General features: G+C 40.6%; 1 protein-coding gene across 3 annotated transcripts in view; it reads right to left on the bottom strand.

Annotated features, from left to right (window-relative positions):
- Positions 1 to 19824, bottom strand: part of TANC1 (tetratricopeptide repeat, ankyrin repeat and coiled-coil containing 1) — a 137881-nt gene that overhangs the window by 70276 nt on the left and 47781 nt on the right. For all 3 annotated transcript variants that reach the window (XM_082197236.1, XM_082197235.1, XM_082197237.1), the window contains exons 2-3: positions 19289 to 19370; positions 1654 to 1854 (exon numbers count right to left, since the gene is read on the bottom strand). In XM_082197236.1, the coding sequence (XP_082053362.1) occupies positions 1654 to 1854; positions 19289 to 19349 (262 nt within the window). In that variant the 5' untranslated portion in view covers positions 19350 to 19370. The remainder of the gene's footprint in view (positions 1 to 1653; positions 1855 to 19288; positions 19371 to 19824) is intronic.

Genomic DNA, 19824 nt, shown 5'->3' with positions numbered 1-19824 from the left:
AATGACTGTTCCATAGGCCATTTTGGGCAAACAAACCTCCAGATAATTAAATCTATTAGACTTCTCCAAGGGATGACTGTCTAATTGCCATTTGTTTTTATCTGTTCTATCACCAAGCACCATTACTTTGGGCTCAGAATAGTCGACACATAACTGTTCCTTATTACTTACTTCCTTTCATTGAGAAAATTCCCCAAGGCTAGATCATTTGGAATAACCAAAACTACTTCATGTCTCTACAGATAGCACACACTTGGCAATGTTCACCAGATACTCAGGTCCCAGGCCTGGTGGAGTCAAAGTGATGTTAGTGTACTGGCATGAGTAGCGCATAGCTGATAAAAAGGAAGGCAGTCGTCACGCCTTATTTAGTAAGATATGTACACAGACATTTGCTTGTTGCTACAAACAAAAGCTTTCAGGAGGTGTTATCACAAAGTTGAATAGCGTTTTCCCTCCCTTCCTACATCATATTACATTCAGCTTAGATAATAAATGTAAATCAATTCATCTTCAGAATGAAAACAGCGTCTTGAAACCATCTGTAAAACTACAAAGGGTTCAGTCTATTGAGCAATGATGCTTTGCAGAGTTCGCATGATATCAGACCTTAAATCAATAGGCCAAATATGACACTGAATCACCATGTTTCCCCAAAATAGCAATCGATATTTTAATATGTAAAGGTCCTGCTCTCTGACGCTGCACACATTCTGTGTAGCAGTCGCAAGTTCAATTATGTTCCCCAACTAATGGCGTGAAGGTAAGGAAGGAAACATTCAGGCAGTATCAGGTAAGCTCATCCAGACAATGGCCTGGTTCATACATCATGCTGAGCCAAATCATGGCTTAGAATGAGCATGTGGGCTCTGGGAGGGACGATTTCAGCTACTTTGCTCTTGATTAACTGTTCCGCTGCTAAGTTGAGCAAAACCATCGCTTAGCTTAGTGTGTCACCTGGGCTCATGGTTTAGCAATACCCATACAAACCACGAGATATAGCCAAGGTTTGTCTCATGGTTTACAGCTCACAGTTTGTCCAAAGGAGCTAAACCATGTACCTGGGTTCAGGCAGCACACCAAGCCAAGCTTTGGCTAAGCGCGGTGCAGCACTACACAGCAGAATGCCTGGGCAGGAGCCATGCAATTTCTTCTCCGGGGGTCAGATTCAGCCCTCCAGGTCTCTCCATCTGGCCCTCAGGAACCTCCCCAGGCTCCTCAAGGGCTTTTGCTTGGCTGGAATGTGCCCTTGAATTATGAAAATGCCTCTTGCTTGCTTGCCAGGATGAAACATGGAAAGACATGTTTATGTACAGAAACCTCTGCCTTTTTATGTGTGTGGCCTTCTATATAAAGTAAGAATCACATCTATTGCTCCACCCACTTTGGTCTCTAATCCCACTCAACACCTGTATGCTGTTCCCCCAAAGGTTGGAAATGTGGCCAACCGTAGTTTGGCTTAGCATGATGCTGTCTCCTATTATTTAGAGGTAACCCACATAAGCCATTTGATCAGTGATACTGTGAGCAGGAAATCAGGAAAACAGTTGTAGAAAATGGAGTCTAGAAGGAAATTTATCACTTGACAAAGAACTAGTCATTAACCAAGTAGTCTTTTACTCTACGAATTGAGAAATAGTTTTTTTAACTTACCTGGAGATTTTTTGCTTGCTCTTGATTGCATCAAGTAGGCGTGGCGAGGCAGCAACGGTGATGATGGCAAAGACATTGAAACTCCTTTGGCCAAGTTCATTCTGTAGACATCTTCTGGTGCAGGCTGGATACCACTGGGGAAATCTGCATGGTGGCCAGATGTGGCAATTATCTGTAGTGCACTTTCTGAGCATGAATCACCTTTAAAATAAATGATAAAAAAGAGGGAAGGGGATTAAAGTTACACAGCAAATGAACAGAAAGCTGTATGAAAATACGAGAACAAACTCCATTGTATCAAGCTTTGCTGTGACAGCAATAGAGCAAAGGCTGGTTTAAGTGGCATTACAGACATTTGTTACAGAAAGGAACCACAAACAAAAAGAGGAATAATGGATAAAAAAGCACAAATGTTATTTTCAGTTATAATGCTACTGTGAAAAGAGCTGCTTTTAGGCAATTCTATGTGCTACGTCACCTCCAGTCCTTGCCTGGTGATTTGATATGTGGCCATTTTTTAAATTTTTTTTTAAATGGCTTTGAAAAGGGAAGCAAGCAAGTTGTCAGTCTAAGTTCCCTACTGGGAATAGGGGTCTATGGCCCAAGAATAAATTAAATAAATAAATAATGACCGACCCTTTTCTGCTGGACTCCTATCTTGTTCCACTTTAGTAGCCTCTGATGGAGAGAAGGGGAAATATTTAAAGACAAAGCAGGGAGAAACAAGTGTAGCTTGCTATAAAATAAAAGTTGTAGGCATTTGCTGGACCTTTAAATAAACACCAATATTTGCTGCTTTAAAATAATCTTGTTCCCAAATAGAAAGCCCAACTTTAGGCATAAGAAGTTTTATCCAAATATATCATCTCGTATCATGTCTCCCAAAGTGGCCAAATCTGTGATCTCTCATAGAACTCAAGATGGTGGAGCCCTGTACCTGTACCTATTGCTGCCTACCTTCTGGCAGCTAAATGCCTCTGTGTTCCCATTATCACCAGCTACAGGCACACAAACAACTCTGTTTAACAAACAGTTTATATGCTTTACATCCTGTACAGTCTGTAACAGGGAAGCCAGACAAGGAGGGAGCAGAAGTACAAACAAACAAATCTCTTAGGAGGATTACATGTTATCCTCAAATAGTTCGCACATAAATGCTACCAGAGTCAGGCCCTCTGCAACCTTTCTCAGGTCTTTCTCTAGAAAGAACTACTATTAAGAACTCTAAAATATCCTCATATATATGCTGAACATGATCCTGCTTGAAGAGAGGGATGTGGGGAACTGTAAATCTACATACAAAATATGCATCAACACTACAAAAACAATTTTGAAATATATGATTGCGTTTGAAGAACATAGCCCGAATCACATAACACTGTTCACCTTTACTTAATCAGTTTATTTCTACCACTTCCTTTGATCTAAAAGCAACATGCACTGACAAATGAACATGTAATAAGATTCTGCTGTTGCAGTATGTCAAAAAAGGGTGGTTTTGAAGACTATCACCTAATTTGAGCCAGTTCACACACAAAAATATTGTTCTGTTGTTTAACAATGGTTAAGGAAACAGGAGCAGCCAATGAAATCTCCCCCAAAATCCTTCCCCTCTTTTCCCCCCCTTTTGTTCGGTAGCAACAATATTAACAAGTTTAAACAAAGTTTACCAAACAAACAACTAGTTTTGTTTGAAGAAAAAAGGGGAGTAGGATAAAATAGGTGTATATGAGAGGTGTAACACTGAGTTTTTTAAAATAGTTTAGACCAATTATCCAAACAGAGCTGCTGGATTCATAAGAAGGCATTTGAGTAAAAACCAATGTGCTTTGACTATTTTTCAAGTATCTGATACCAATTTTGTGTGAAAACTCTGAATACACAAAGTACCAAAGATAGAAGAAAACTGACTTTTCCAAGTTTGAATTTAAGTATTAGAAACTTAAAATACTTCAAAAGTTAGTATTAAAATCCTTCCCCTCTGAAGGAAATTTCATCCATTTCAAACTTCAGGTTAGGGCATTCCTGTTTATCACAGCAAATCAAGACAACTGCTTTTTCAGGCTTTTTCAATAAAGATCAGCCAGACATTGTCCACATTTATGTAATATCTTCATAAGCTGTGATGTGAATGAGACTTTTGTCCATGGATACAGCCTCTTCTCTTCCCTGCATACAGAAACAAAATCTGGAAAACTTCAACTAACCATAGTTTCCCGTTTTGTTCAAACCAGGAAACTATGGTTACCAGGTTCAGAGCATGCCAGGATCATAAACAATCTCGTAATTATAGGTTCCTTGCATGAATAAAACGGGAAAGTAGTTCCTGATTGTGGCACAACGAAGAACGGAATGAAAACAGGAGCAACACAAGAATAGAGCACATGGAAAATAAGCTTGTACATATCTCAGCTTATTAAACAAAGTTGTGATCATTAAAATAGGGCCAATAACCCTGACAGCTGTAAGCAAGCATTTTATCTTCAAAATATAAACAGTATAGCTTGGTGAGATGTATTATTCCGAAAGAAGCAATAAGCCATTAAACCTACTGCAGGTTAAACTTTCAATAGACAGCCTTAGACAATCCTCCATTTCCCAACCTGAAAAAATCCTCCATAACTTCAGGACACTTGTGCTCCATGTAGGATTGTTGAACTTAACATGTAATGCATTTTGAGCATCACTGAAAAGTGCTATGTGAATATTAAGTTTATATGTGGGGTTTATATGTGATGACTATACTCATTAGAAAAAAACCCTAAATTTGAAAAATACTGGCTCACACAAATGAAAGTGGCCATCCTTTACAGAGCAATCCTATACATAATTCCTCGGATGCAAACTCCCTGAGCTTTTGATGTTTCTGGAGGTTTGTGTCCAGTCCTTCCACTACAACTGCAACTGCAATTAAAACAACTGCAAAAAATATCTCACAAAAAATTACAGGATTGCAGCCTGAGAAATACATCAACAATATATTCTCTAATCTAATTTATTTACTTCCTTTGTTTGATATGAATGCCTTTGTCCGCACCCAGTTTTGTCTCTGCTTGTCTGCCAGGGGATTTCCTGCAACAAATATTCACATGCATCTGTATATGAGATGTTAGAAGAGCCTCAAAACCAGACAAAGGCATCTAAAATATGCCTTTCTCCGTATCTAAAATCACGTCCCTTGTTGCAATCCCCCTCTCTAGCAGGGGTCCAAGTGAACAGGCTATTTTCTGTCTGAATGTCATTTCTGTCAGTGACACTTTTAAATAAAGTGCTGAGAAAGAAGCTAGATAGATTTGCAATTCTCAGGAAACAAACAGGCAGGTTTAGCCGAAGTATTTGAGAGGAAGAGGGTGTTTGTATGTATGTTTAATTCATTCAACATTTCTTGAATCTGGCTGTGCCTGAGCGCAGAAAGGATCCTAATTCAGTGGATGCATCTCCTAATGATGAGGAGGGAAGAATTTTTTAAACTGATTTCCCCTTTCCCCTTGCAGGTTAGCATGCCACACTCCTCCAACAACCTGGAGAAGGTTGGCAAGGGGAATGTGGAAAGCCAGATCCAGCAAAAAATGCCTCTCCTCCTCTTCTGTTTGTGGAGACATTCAATTGAATTAAGTCCCTTGTATCTCACTCCTTAGTATGATTCCATTAGTATTCCTGTGGGAATCCCTTGCAGACAACCGCAGTGCCTGGAGACAAGTCAGTCAGGACGTGTATCCATAAGCACTGACCATAGGAGGAATGGCTGCTGGGAGGAACACAGAGAGAGGAAAATGCCCCGGTGGGTCTGCAGCAGCAAAACTAGACGCCTTTATCTGCCCCAGCTGCAGCAAAACATGTCTCTCCTGTATCTGTCTCTACAGCCACCGCAATTGCTGCAACCTTCCAACAGTTTGACTTTGCCCCCAGAGGGGCACACCTCCATTGTCTCCCGAGACAGTCGGATGCTAACAAAGCATCCCGTTCAGTTCAATTCAAGAGACTGATCAGGTTGCTTAGCACCAGCAGTGTTAGAGGGTCACAATATTTTATGGGTAAAACTAGATATAAGTTAATTCATTCATTAAAACAAAACAAAACCTGTTCCTTGTAGGCGACGAGAAACATGCAGAATGTTTTTATATTTGCTTTGACCTCCACTCCAAACACACACCCAGTTTCAGCCATGACACTGCTACTGCAATGATGGGGAAGGGCTGCACAACGCTGGACCCGGGTTCAACCCTCAACCCTTTGGCACTAGAGAACATCTGGAACATTAAAAAGCTTACGAAGAGAACAGCTGAGCAAAGATGAATGGAGGCCAGCAAGTATGACACAAAGGGGTGTTGCGTGTATTCCAAGCATTAAAAGCACCAGTGTTTGTACAGTATAACTTTCCAACTAAAACATTGTTGACATGGGTTGTGAAAACCCTAGCAACGATACCAACACCTTCACGTTACAAGTAGCCATATCGGTACAGTCGTACCTCTACTTACGTATTCCTCTGGATACGAAATCTTCGGGTTATAGCCATGGCAACCCCAGAAGTGCATACTTCTGGGTTTCGCCACACGCGCATGCGCAGAAGCACTCTGCACACCGCGCACGTGCACAGAAGCGCACCACTATTAGCTTTATTTTCGGGGTGTGAACGGACCACCGGAACAAATTAAGTTCGTATCCGGAGGGTCCACTGTATACTGCTTACTTGCCTGAAAGGGGAAAAAATACCTTGATGCAAGTTGGGTCCCGTCCCACCTTTGGCAGGAAATACATATGACTGGTCTTAAAATATGCAGGTATTTTAGCCAAAATTGCTGATTAAAGTAGTCTCTCTCCAAGATCAGTTTTTTAATGGTTTAGCAGCAGGGGTAGCTAGTCGCTTTTTTCTTTTCCTTCCTTTTGCTCAAGGGCTGCATTTGGGTGGGGCCACCCAAGAGACTCATACGGGTGCAGGCACAAAAGCCAACAGCCTTGACTCATGGCCCATGCAGATCAGGTGAGGAGGGAGGGTTATAACGCTCTTTCTGATGCACTAGTGACAACAGATGCTGAAATATTAGGTGTAATACAAATTCATTTAGCAACAATATAGTTTTTCAAATTTGCAGGTTGCTCCATCTGCTTATTCTGCCTCAACTATCTTACTAACACCCCTCCAAAATACAGTAATACTCTTGGAAGGGCTACCAACACAGGACTACCACCCCATTCTCCATTCATAAAATGATTAATCTGATGGCTGGGGTGTGAGCAATTTGCCTTCCTAACAACAGTGCTGACCTCCACCCATTGCAGAATAGTGTATACAGTGGTACCTTGGGTTACAGATGCTTCAGGTTACAGACTCCGCTAACCCAGAAATAGTACCTTGGGTTAAGAACTTTGCTTCAGGATGAGAACAGAAATTGCGTGGCGGCGCAGCGGCAGGCCCCATTAGCTAAAGTGGTACCCCAGGTTAAGAACAGTTTCAGGTTAAGAACGGAACTCCAGAATGAATTAAGTTCTTAACCCGAGGTACCACTGTATTTTTGTTTTCGTTTTGCTGCTGCTACAAAAACCAGAGGTGTCTTGGAAGGCCAGGAAAAAAAATGGGGGGGGCTATATCAGGCTCCCAAAATGGTAGTTAGCCACCCCTGATCTCAGCACATTTAATAATTTAGTTGCACATAAAAAAGCTGCAACTGAGGAGTATTTTCCTGTCGTTCAGTGTTATATGACCCTTCTGAACCAATAATGAAGTGTCAGCAGTAGTCATAACAACTACCCTGGATGACTGGTTTAAACAAACAAAGCAGCATTTTCTGCAGGTTTTGCAACTTCTTCTCTGTGGCTATACTCAAATTTTAATTCTACCCCACACGATATTTAGAGGATTGCTTCCTTTCAAACTGGAAGAAAGGACACAGCTACTGGCAGTTAACACCCAGTTGTAGTTTGGAAGCTATAGCTAAAGAGAATATTACTTTAACAACGTTATGTTTTTCAGGTTTATTGTTCAGAAAATAGAGGCAGTGTTTGAATTATTGACATGACAAAAGCTAATAATAGTTTCCCCCTCTTTCCCCCTAAACAGGCAATTCTATTAATATTCAGAATACTGGGTTTGGTTTGGTTTTTGTCCTCCCAGCAAATCTCTCCAGAGCGTCCCATGTGACGCTGCTGTTGAAGTTCTATTTGGTTCCTGTCTCATCCACTGCATGAACCATACCACTGCCAACAGAAGTTGTCCCCTTTATTTTCTTGTTTTAATGCCTTTATTTTCAACAGTTTCTCCAATAAAGGATATTGCCAAATGAAATTAAGACATTTTTTGCTTTGTGTGTCCATCTTTTGATTCTGAGTTTTGTTAGGGTTGACAGATTCCCAAAAGTGAAAATCTGGACAAGGTTCTTTAGCCTTTTTCCGGTCAAAGTTGTTGAGCTTTTGGTATTTTCCTTTGATTTTTAAAGATTTTAAAAATAGCCCAACTTGCCATACCTTGCCAGGTTTTCCCAGACATTTTGCCGATTCAGCAAAAATCCGCCCAGACACCATTTTTCTTAGCGATTCCAAGGCGTGTTTGGGAAAACCCGGATGTATGATAGTCTTTGTTAGTCCTTGTTTTGTGCTACTGTCTGTCTTACTGCAACTATGAGGACGTCTTGGGAGTCCAAGTAAAAATTTTATATACAGTCATACCTCATGTTGCGTCCACTCCAGGTTACGTGTTTTTGTGTTGCGTCCTGTGGCAACCTGGAAGTACCGGAACAGGACGGGTTACTTCCGGGTTTTGCCGCTCGCGCATGCAGAGAAGCGCTAAATCATGCCGCGTGTGTGCGCTGACATGGCGCTTCAGCTTGTGTCAGTTCCATGTTACAGGCGGGTCTCTGGAACGGATCCTGTCTGTAACACGAGGTTCCAGTTTATCTGGGGAAATCTTGCAAGTCTGCCCAACCCTGCTCTGGAGGAACAAGACTACATGATACCCACTGAACTGTTCATTACCAATATACAAGTAAACTTGTTTCATAAAGCTATTATCTATATACACATTTACCTATATACAAGCTTTTACAAATCTCCCAATGTCATTTCAACAATTTAACAGCTATATTCTCTACTTAATGGTATGACTATTTTCCACCTAGTCATTCTGACACGCTGGCACCCTAGTTGCAAAATTGAACAGTTCCAAAATACAGACTTGCTTTCATTTATGCTAGATTAAACATACTGCCTTCAGAAGTACTTGAGGGCTGATTTCGAAAAATTCTGCAGGAAAAACACTTATGCCCACATGGAGATGGCAGTATTGAATCAGTAGCTCATGTGCTGTTAGCTTGTACTCTTTAGAAAGATTTGAGGAGTGAAGTTATTACCCCTCTACTACTATCCATACCAGGTCGCTCAACCATTGCTACTGTGTCTTTTCTTCTAGCAAATCAGGATAATCAGGTGACAGTAAAAAGTGCAAATAAATAAATAAATAAATAAATAAATAGATAGATAGCAGGGGCAATTAGAAAAAGATCTATTATTTGATTATTGATGTAAACCTCTAGAATGTATTTTGTATAGCTAAGCCTTTAGTTCTATCTTCAGTACATTTTATTTTATTGCTATGGCTAGTGATTGGTGCAAATAAAGATTTTCCTGATCTTCTACTTAATTTTTGTTTATGCCTGAAAGTATTTCAGATCAGTCACTTACTATCTGGCACAGAGTCCCATTAACCTAAAAGATAAGTGGTGTTAAATGTATTAACACAGAGATTGCTTTATAAGAAGCATGCATAATAACAACCTGCTCAAGCAGTCAAAGGCTTTGGTAGCTACAAAATAAACAGCAAGAGTTGATGTCTGAATTATCTACACATGCTCTGAAGTATTATGAATTCAGTTAATGCAAAATGAGTAACCAAGATACACCAACCAAGAGGCAAAAAAATTAAGCCCAGTATAATTATTGCAACTAAGCCAGAGTGAGCCTTGGCATAGACTGTCTACTTGTATCACTTTTATCTCCTGTTAGTTCACATGCAAAAGGAGGAGAGCAAATCTTCCACTTCTACTTTTAATTAAGCCACAATGCCCCATTATATAAATCTTGGCATCCATGATGTGTTTTAAATTTAGCTGAGGGATGGCGAACCTGTGGCCCTCCAGATGTTGTTGGACTGCTGCCTTGGTCACATATAAAGGGCCTCAGGTTCCACATCCCTATTTTTATTTGATAAAACAAACTATCTAGGAGTTAAAATAAGCCACAGTTACCAGAAGTCATATGTAACAGGAAACTGTGGCTTAGTCAAAAGTGAAGCTGTGACTCTTTCTTTTGCATGCATGAAGGGATAGGAAGGGGAACACACAAACCTGGGGCTCATCTGGACCACTGTTTAGTGACAATTGTCTAAACTATGTCTCAGAGTTTCATAACATAAGTCAACAACCTGAGGCGCTGAAACCAAGAATGAATGTCAAATTATGATTTAATATGCTATAGGAATTTATTTTAAGTGATAGTGATCTGTTAATACTCACATGTATTAAGAAATGTATTAATAAATTAAGAAGTTTATTTATCATAACCATTAGTAATAGAGATGACTAGAAACAGAAAATAACAATTTAAGAGAGAACTAGAAGCCTGATTTAGCTATTATTGATCCACTGAATAAATACAGCTCTCCCACAACTGACCATACACTGAAATACATATTTGTTGTATTTTATGTACACACTTATTCAGTCAATTATTTATCTGTAACAAAGTAATTATTAAGTGCCTAACATACTGAAAATCCATTTGAATATTCGCAAATATAAATTTTCATATAACTCCTTTATGCTACAATATTCTATAAAAACCACTGACCTATAAATCTGATAAAACACCACCTTTCAATCCTGGAGCACCTTGATATTCCAGCAATATCAAATAAACTCCATGCAATCTTGCTTTCTGTTAACTTCTGATTTTCTATACTTTCACCATTTTATCTCTGGCATCCAGCATAACCAGTGAACCAGTGATGGCTCTAAAGAAGGGACATGTCTTGAAAATGTAACTGAATTCCCAGTGGCAAATCGGATGCAGCTAAAGGGCTTAATCAGATTAACATCTTTTAAAGAGAGGCAGTATAATGATACTACAAATAATTATTCCGTAAGACATACAAGCTTGAAAACAGAACTCGAATCCCGTATCTAATCCATCAATTGAAAAAGGGATAAGCAACATGAGAAACTTTTAGAGCCTCTGTAGTATATGAAAATCAAACACGATGAAGACGACAGCTTAAAATTCACCACTGTATACAAAACCTGAATGCTGCTCTCAAGTTAAGGACATAAAAAAAATGTTCGGGAACACGCAACTCGGAATGCAAAGACTACATAATTCTACGATTCCAGTTCTTCTAACCTTCAAAGTGGGAATCCAATTTACAGTAATGCACACAATGTCCAACCTATATAGTTTTCATGATAAGAATCTATACAAGAGCATTATGTGCTCAAGATAAAATAAAATGGAAGGAGCCTAAGAGCAATATGAAACTGGGACTCAGCAGCCATGAAATTAAAGCAGACAGATGTATTTGTAAAGCTTGTGGATTCAAGTTTTACTTCAGTTATCTACCTCTGCCCCACATAGCTACGAAGTGGAGGAGAAGGAAAGATACAAAACAGTTGGGCAAGAGAAGTTAGCTACTTTGCCTTCATCTGCATGTCACTTCGAATAACAGTTAAACTTAACTATGGTTTAAAAGCTGAATGCAGTAACAAACCAAATCATGGCTTAACTGCAAGCAGCAACGAAAGCAAAACACCCATGATTTTAGCAGTGTGTACTAGCACAATGCAGTGTCACCTGTAAAGCACCGGCTACAAATTAGTTTCTGGGCCCAATTCAAAGTGCTGATTTTGAGCTTTGAAGCCTTAAATCGTTAAGGACCACAATACCTCTTTTTCATATGATCCTACCCAGACACTGTGATCATCATCTGAACATAGCTGTCAACCTTCTCTTTTTTTGCGGGAAATTCCCTTATTCCAGCGCCGTTTCCCACTGCTTCCCGCTACTATCCTGGATTGTTAGATATCCCGTAGACTGTCCCCGGGACAGGTGAGGCTGCTGATCCCTTATTTTCGAGGCTGCTGATCCCTTCTTTTCAAATCTGAAAGTTGACAGCTATGCATCTGAAGCCCTACTGTGTGTGCCATGAGAAGTCTGAAGGGTGGCAACATGAGAATGGGCCTTTTTTGCAATGGCTCCCCATTTGTGGAATGCCCTCCGTGGGGAGATTCAGCTGGTGTCACCAACTGATAAAGAGAAAGAAGATAAAAATCCACTAACAGGAACTTCAAAGAAAGCATTAAGAATTAAACCAAGGAAGGACAGCACTTAAAAAACAAACAAAAGGATGATCTAATAAAAGAATAAAGTGATCAAACATAGAGAAAGATTTAGGGGAAAGATTATAATTAGAAATCTTAAGCGGTGAATTTTCAGTGAAACGTAAGGAACAAAAATCGGATCTGTGCATATCTAAGACTAAAGATGTCAGAATCTGAAAACATGCAATTGTTAAAACAAAATCATGACAAACTTAAAAGAAAAATGGGGTCGCTAGAAAAGAATGATCAAGGAATGGTGTCTTTAAAAGGACGTAAATAGTTCACTCCAAAAATATGGTGATCTTTTGTAATTACAGTAGCTATATGCTGGTTCAAAGACAAATGCCATTGGCAGCTGATACACTAACGTGTTGAGACACACAGTTTAGAAAGCTCTGTTCTAAGTGAAAGACAACACAAAGATAGAACTCTGAGACTTGTCTTGTACAACAGGGCTTCCTCTATCCCCTGAAAAGGCACTTTTGAGGGTCAAATGTGATGGAGCACAGTGGGTAGCAGAAGAATGGAGAAATTGGGAGAATTTTGGCTTGTCCTGTCTTGTGCAAGCAGAAGTCTTCTCACTGATGCAAAACGTCTCTGGATTCAATACCATAATTTTGCAACAGTATCAATTATTAGGCCTTCCAGTAGCACTTTAGAGACCAAGTAAGTTTATTATTGTTATGAGCTTTCGTGTGCATGCACACTTCTTCAGATACCACAAACAAACTTAGTTGGTCTCTAAGGTGCTACTGGAAGGAATTTTTTTATTTTGATTTGACTACGGCAGACCAACACGGCTACCTACCTATAATTATTAGGCCGTTCTGAAGTAAATAATGCCTATGGTTCATTTAAATATAAAACACTAGTGTTGATACTTAAAGATCTCATTGGAGTTAAAAATATTCCCTAGAAACTGTAATTCCACACAAAATACCTACTGCTCAGCAGAAATGCCACTGTACTGAACTCTTTTATACTAACCAAGAACCACAGAAAAATGGGCACAGCAGCACGGAATAAATCAGAAACAGACCCATATATTCAGTATGAAACAAAGCATCTTCTGTTGAGGAATGTATTTAGAAGAATGACCAAAAGTCAAACTGTAACTTGAAAAGATTCCAGCCCAAGTTCAACATTTAAAACTAACAGATCTGAACTTTTCATGCCAGAAAGTTCTTTTCACTTAAAATTCAAAGTTTATCTGAGAAGGCCTACAAAGCAAAACAAAATCACCAACTGGATTAGCCTATTAAGCCTTAAGATGTCAAAATCTATTTTGTGATTTTGAAAACTAAGGCTTATCTAAAGCATTGGAAGCATATCATGGAAACACAACTATTGCCTTAGTTGGCAACCATGTCCAAATACCTGTATTTAATCAGACAGCCTCAAAGACATGCAAAGGTCACATCTACATTTCAAATTAGAAATCTCAGACTAAGATACAATGCCTGGGTTTGAACACAACACTAAACCATGGCATACCTATAAAAATGTAAAGGGACCCCTGACCGTTAGGTCCAGTTGTGACCAACTCTGGGGTTGCGGCGCTCATCTCGTTTTATTGGCTGAGGGAGCCGGTGTACAGCTTCCGGGTCATGTGGCCAGCATGACTAAGCCGCTTCTGGCGAACCAGAGCAGCACACGGAAACGCCATTTACCTTCCCGCTGGAGTGGTACCTATTTATCTACTTGCACTTTGACATGCTTTCAAACTGCTAGGTTGGCAGGAGCAGGGACCGAGCAACAGGAGCTCACCCCATCGCAGGGATTCGAACAGCCGACCTTCTGATTGGCAAGTCCTAGGCTCTGTGATTTAACCCACAGCACAGCGCCACCCACGTCCCTAGTATGGCATACCTATACAGTACATCAAATCTGTCTTAGTTAGCCAGCTATGGTTGTTTGACCAAGATCCGAAACTATGATTTGAAGCTGATATGTGAATCTTGGTATGCATTGACTGGTTGTTTGGCAGTTGCAAACTGGTTTAATCCTAGTTTGTTGTGATGCTCTCCCCTGGGTGCCTGCCTGGCAACAGATATATGAGGGAAGAGCCTGTAGAAAAAGAACAGCTAATGCAAGAGATGATTGCTGACACTTTCATAGACCTCCCTGTTCGCCCACCCTAACTCTGTCTGGCAAAAGGTAAATTTCCCTTTCTACCTCCTCAGTGATAAGCTGTCCCTCTCCAGCCTAGCTCCACAGCAGCCCTTGCATGGATTATATTCTTTTCTTTAGAGATGATGATACTGATGATGATTACTATTAGTATATCATTTAAATTTATATACTGTCCTTCTTCCAAAGATCATTGGGCAGCTTACAACATAAAAATATAAAATGAGAAAACAAAATACATTGGTACCTTGGTTCTCTTAATCCGTTCCATGAGTCTGTTTGACTCCTGAAACCGTTTGAAAACCAAGGCACGGCTTCCGATTGGCTGCAGGAGCTTTCTGCACTCAATCAGAAGACACAGAAGTGACGTCGGACGTTCAGCTTCCGAAATAGGTTCACAAACCGGGACACACACTCCTGGGTTTGCAGCGTTCGGGAGCCGATTTGTTTGGGAGCCAAGCTGTTCGACTACCAATGTACCACTGTACATAACATATCCCATGGATCAGAAGGGCAAAAGCTCGCTCGAGGTGTAAATGTTAAAGGCACACATCTGTTCTTAGCAAGCTATACAGATGCCATTGCACCATTTGATCTACAAACCTCTCCCAACCACAACCACTGTACTCAGGGGTCAGCAAACTTTTTCAGCAGGGGGCTGGTCCACTGTCCCTCAGACCTTGTGGGGGGCAGGATTATATTTTGGAGGGGGGGAAATGAACAAATTCCTATGCCCCACAAATAACCCAGAGATGCATTTTAAATAAAAGCATGCTGATTCCCAGGCTGGATTTAGAAGTTGACTGGGCCGGATCCGGCCCCCGGGCCTTAGTTTGCCTACCCATGACTGTACTCATTTCCCACTAAAATTTGTTAATTAAACTCTATTTTGGCAGCAATTCATCCACTCTCTTTTCTATTCTAAGGATGCAATTGTCACTAATACCTATGCTTTTACTTCCTCATTGGTACTCATTATTGAAAAAAAACAGCTACAGCAAGGAGGAGTTTTGTTTAGGAGGTTTGGGTGGACTGGGTTCCTGTTTTGCTCAGGGACTTGCTAAGAACAAGTGATGATCTCCAAGAAAAACAGCATTCATTTTCTCTCCCCAAACCCTTATTTTTTGCAGATAGCCAGAGGCAATGGAACTGGCAATGTAGTGAGATACCAGTCTTCAGCTGCCCCTTTGGTAAATGCAGGGAAAAGTGGAGTTTGCCATTTATTTTAGGGTATCTACTCCAACAATAGTTGGATCCATAGACATGAGTGCATACTACACCTGAAATCAATGAAGCACCACAATCGTCATGCTTATAACATGGCAATAAGCACGACATGATTACCAATTAAAAAGACATTTTAAAAATAGTTTTTGGAACTCCCTGATTGTAATGGGTATGAGTTACTCGTGCGTAAACTGGTGCCTCTCTAGGCTAATTTGCCTTGTTAAACCTTTCTGACTGCGCATCCCCTTCTCATAGTGGCTGCCTCAATCGCTGGCAGAATCCGCCATGGGCGTTTCTTGAACCTCTTCCAGCATAAAAGTTGTTTGATGCCCAGTCTCCGCCTTCTCTCACTGCGCGGGAGCCTCCTGCGCAGGGAGGGCGTGGGCAGCGGAGGACCTGGGCTCTCCTCACTGATGTCCAGTGAAGAATCCTGGAGCCCTCTCTCCGATTCCCCCATCAGCTCCCCTCTATCCCTGGTGTTGCGCTGAATTGCTTCCCCCTCTACTGGGCTATTTCTCCCCCTGCTGCTGGGTCCTTCTTCCGCATCATCAGAGAGCCTCCCCTTCGCCTCTCGCTCTGATGTCAGTTCCCTGACACTGATAAATGATAAAATTCTGTTAAGTCTGGTGGTCTGGTAATTATTTAGCAAATCCCATAAATATTAGCCAAGTAACAATTAAGAATTGATAATTTAAATTACAGTGGTACCTCAGGTTACAGACGCTTCAGGTCACAGACTCCGCTAACCCAGAAATAGTACCTTGGGTTAAGAACTTTGCTTCAGGATGAGAACAGAAATCGCGTGGCGGCAGCGGGAGGCCCCATTAGCTAAAGTGGTACCTTAGGTTTCGGGTTAAGAACGGACCTCCAGAACGAATTAAGTTCTTAACCCGAGGTACCATTGTGTTTGAAAAACCGGATCTTATGTAAACCACTTTATTAATGAGACCAGTATCATGAACATAGGCAATTTTATTCAAGTATGAGATTACCGTGTTTAAGAAAGGGGGAATCTCTTACTTATGGAAGATATTTCAGGGTTCTCAGAATAGCTAGCCTTAGCAACTGGAACTCGCTTTGCTAAAAACTAAGATGGAAATTAGAGACAAACTGATTTATGTTCCGAAATGAACTTCAGACTTGTCGGTTAAATGAGCTACTCCCTCTCAGAGAGAAATGCAAGGCGTAGGTTACACACCTGCTCTGACAACACTTTTAGCCACAGTGGGCGGAAGTAATATTTGACCTACGCCCATATAAGGGTCAGGAGGCCACGATGAGATTAGAAATTGACATCACCGTTCAGTTCATTTTCATTTTTTTGTTTTAAATCATTTGAGGATCCCAGAGACAGCTGTGAGTGGCTGCCAAGCAAATTATGAGCAGCTATTGTGGTTTAAAGGGGAATGATCATGGCAAGCATTGGACAATAAATTCTATGAACTGACTTCTTTAAAACGCAGCTGAATGCTGGACCTTGATATATGTGGTCCAGTTATTTTCTGCCTTGTTTCTGGGGTAATTAAAAGAGAATGTGCTCTGACTTTTGACTTTAAAATTAATAAATTCTCGGTTAATACTTTCATTTAATAAGTCAGGGGTAGTCAACATGGAAGTGCTCCAGTGGTGCCCTCACCATTGGCCATGCTGGGTGGGGCTAATGAGAGTTGGCAGTCCCAGAGTCTTGAAGGCAGCATGCCCACTATCCCTGTGCTAAGTGATAAGGACAGTAACTTTAACTAAGATATCCTGTGCATCTAAGTATTAAATTAATGTATTTTCATATTACATCCAACTTTCTTAGTCTATTTGAATTTGAATGGTATCATTCTATAATCATCAGTCTGTAAAACACGATTTGGCTTTTAGAACCATAGGAGAATTATGTATTACATTTTTATTCCATTCTTCCTCCAAGCAGCTCAGCAACTCCTAACCACGCACCACATTTACCTTCACAATAGTTCTGTGAGGTAGGTTAGATATAGAAACTGACCCATGCTCTCACTCCCTGTGAGTTTCATGAGTGAGTGGGATTCTCTCCTAATCTGACACCCTAACCCAGGGATCAGCAAACATTTTCAGCAGGGGGCCGGTTCACTGTCCCTCAGACCTTGTGGGGGGGCCGGACTATATTTTGGAGGAGGGGGGGAAATGAATGAATTCCTATGCCCCACAAATACCCCAGAGATGCATTTTAAATAAAAGCACACATTCTACTCATGTAAAAACACGCTGATTCCCGGACCATCCGCAGGCCGAATTTAGAAGGCGATTGGGCCGAATCCGGCTCCCAGGCCTTAGTTTGCCTACCCATGTGCTAACTGCTACAACACATTTGCTCACATTTGTTTATTGGCACCCCTTGAAACTTAGGGAAGTTGTCAAAAATTTAAAGCATCAACACTCCCAAAGCTTGAAATCTGATGTTAAGAGATATTCTGCCTGGAAAGGTCTTGCACAAATATTTCGTCTATGCTGAACATTTCACATGTGCTGCTTTCTGTAACCTGCAGAAGAGCTCTCCCTATGACTCATAATCATGGGACTTCCTATCTTAATTGTTATTTGACATTTTAGACATAATCAGGTTGCTTTGCAATCTGCACTGGTGCCAAAATTCTGTGGCAAAGTAACTCAAATGCTGTTATTAAGCAAACCTGAATTCTGTGTGCTGTCTATAAAGTGTGTACATTAAGGAAACATGAATCTGTTGTGCATAATTTTCCTGCTTCTGCAAGGAGCCACAAACAGCATTGAAACCAACTCCCATGAATGGAAACACTTCTTTCCCTGAAATGTTGGTGGACCTTGAGCTGGCTTTGGGCGCTATGATGGTTCTATGTGATGGGGAAAAGCTGGAGTAAACCTCAGGTTTACACACCTCCTTCCCCTCTCAAATAATGGGTCATGAGGTTGGCTTGTTTCAAACAAACAATGGTTAAGATTGCCAGTGTATGTCAGACATGGATGAAGCACACAGCTGTAGTTAATCAAAAGTGGAAAGCAAATGTGCCCAATCTCCTCCTCATAGTCACTGCAGAGGAAGGGAGAAGAGGGGGAGCACATAATGCAAAGACTTGATCCTGCAGCACTGAATGACACAACAACTGCAATGTAATTTCTTTCCTTTGAAACTTGGTGCCATTGTTTGAATGTGTACCACTACAGAGTTTTCGTATTAAGTTTGGGTTTGTTGAAAATGGTATCAGATGTATTTCCCCAAATATTAGTAACTGCTGGGTGCAGTTCATTCTCGTTGGTCATGGGGGTATCTGAACTAGCCCACTGGGCACGAACATTCAAGCCAACTTTCACAGATGTAAAATCGAGACAATTTTTACATTTATTATAGAAGTGGAGATTCTTATGAAGCTAAATCCTGCCACCATAGTGCTATATCATATGCAATGTTTCTTCTATGCAAGGATTCTCCTACCACTCCCTTAAGTCACTTAAACAGAGTTCATTACTGGCACAGTAACACTTATGAAGTGGAGATCAGAAACAATCTCCCACCACCGAATGGATCATCCATTAAAGTAGAAACCAAGACATAAACTGAGGAAATGGGAGGAGCAGAAGGTAAGTAGTGCTATAATGGAGCAGACAGTAGGCAGATCCACACCGTATGTTTAAAGCACATGCAACACACATTTTAAACACATGGCTTCCCACAAAGAATCCTGGGAACTTTGCCTTGTTATGGGTGCTGGGAACTGTAGCTATGTGCAGGGAAACTACAGTTTCCATGAGTTGAGTCTTTGGGGGTAGGTACATGCTTTGAATGTGAATTGGATGTCTTTAATGTATAGTGTGGATCTGCCCAACATTTCTCAATCCAACCCTGCAGGTATTTTTGGAATCACATAGTAATTAAAATTGGTAGCTCACCAACATTTTAATATACCTACCAGATTCCTTCTTGCTTGCCTTTCCACCATCTCTGCTTTTCTTCAAAACGGCTTTTAACATTTTAACACTGTTCTTTTTTTCCTAAAGAAGGGAAACAGAAAGTTCTAAATGACTGTGCATGTACACCCAGACGCAATGCCAGTGTGTGCAATTTTTGCGTGTCACATTCAAAATGAACTTGTATAACAAAATATTAATTCAAAACATGTTATGGGATCACTTTTACTTTACACAACCATGTTGCATTAGTAAAACCAAACAGTGAAGCTGCAAGGAATGTTTTAATACCAAGTGACTAGGGGTTTACTGTCCTGTTATAAAGAAAAACAGCACACAACATTCTCTACATTCCACATATAATTAAGGTTACGAGGCTAAACCTGGATAAGTTACCGTTAGGCACTCTGGCACAAACATGTCTGGTTTTTGACCAGAGTTCAAGAGGAGGGGGAGATAAGCTATACCACCACAGTAGCTACCATAAATTGAAAGAAATCTGATTTGAGACACTGGAAGATTGAAAGAAAATGCTTGT

The sequence above is a fragment of the Podarcis vaucheri genome (genome assembly GCF_965113315.1).
Source record: "Podarcis vaucheri genome assembly, chromosome: 1".
Lineage (NCBI taxonomy): Eukaryota > Metazoa > Chordata > Lepidosauria > Squamata > Lacertidae > Podarcis > Podarcis vaucheri.
Note: the sequence above shows the minus strand (reverse complement) of the source record. Positions and strands in the feature narration are given on the sequence as shown.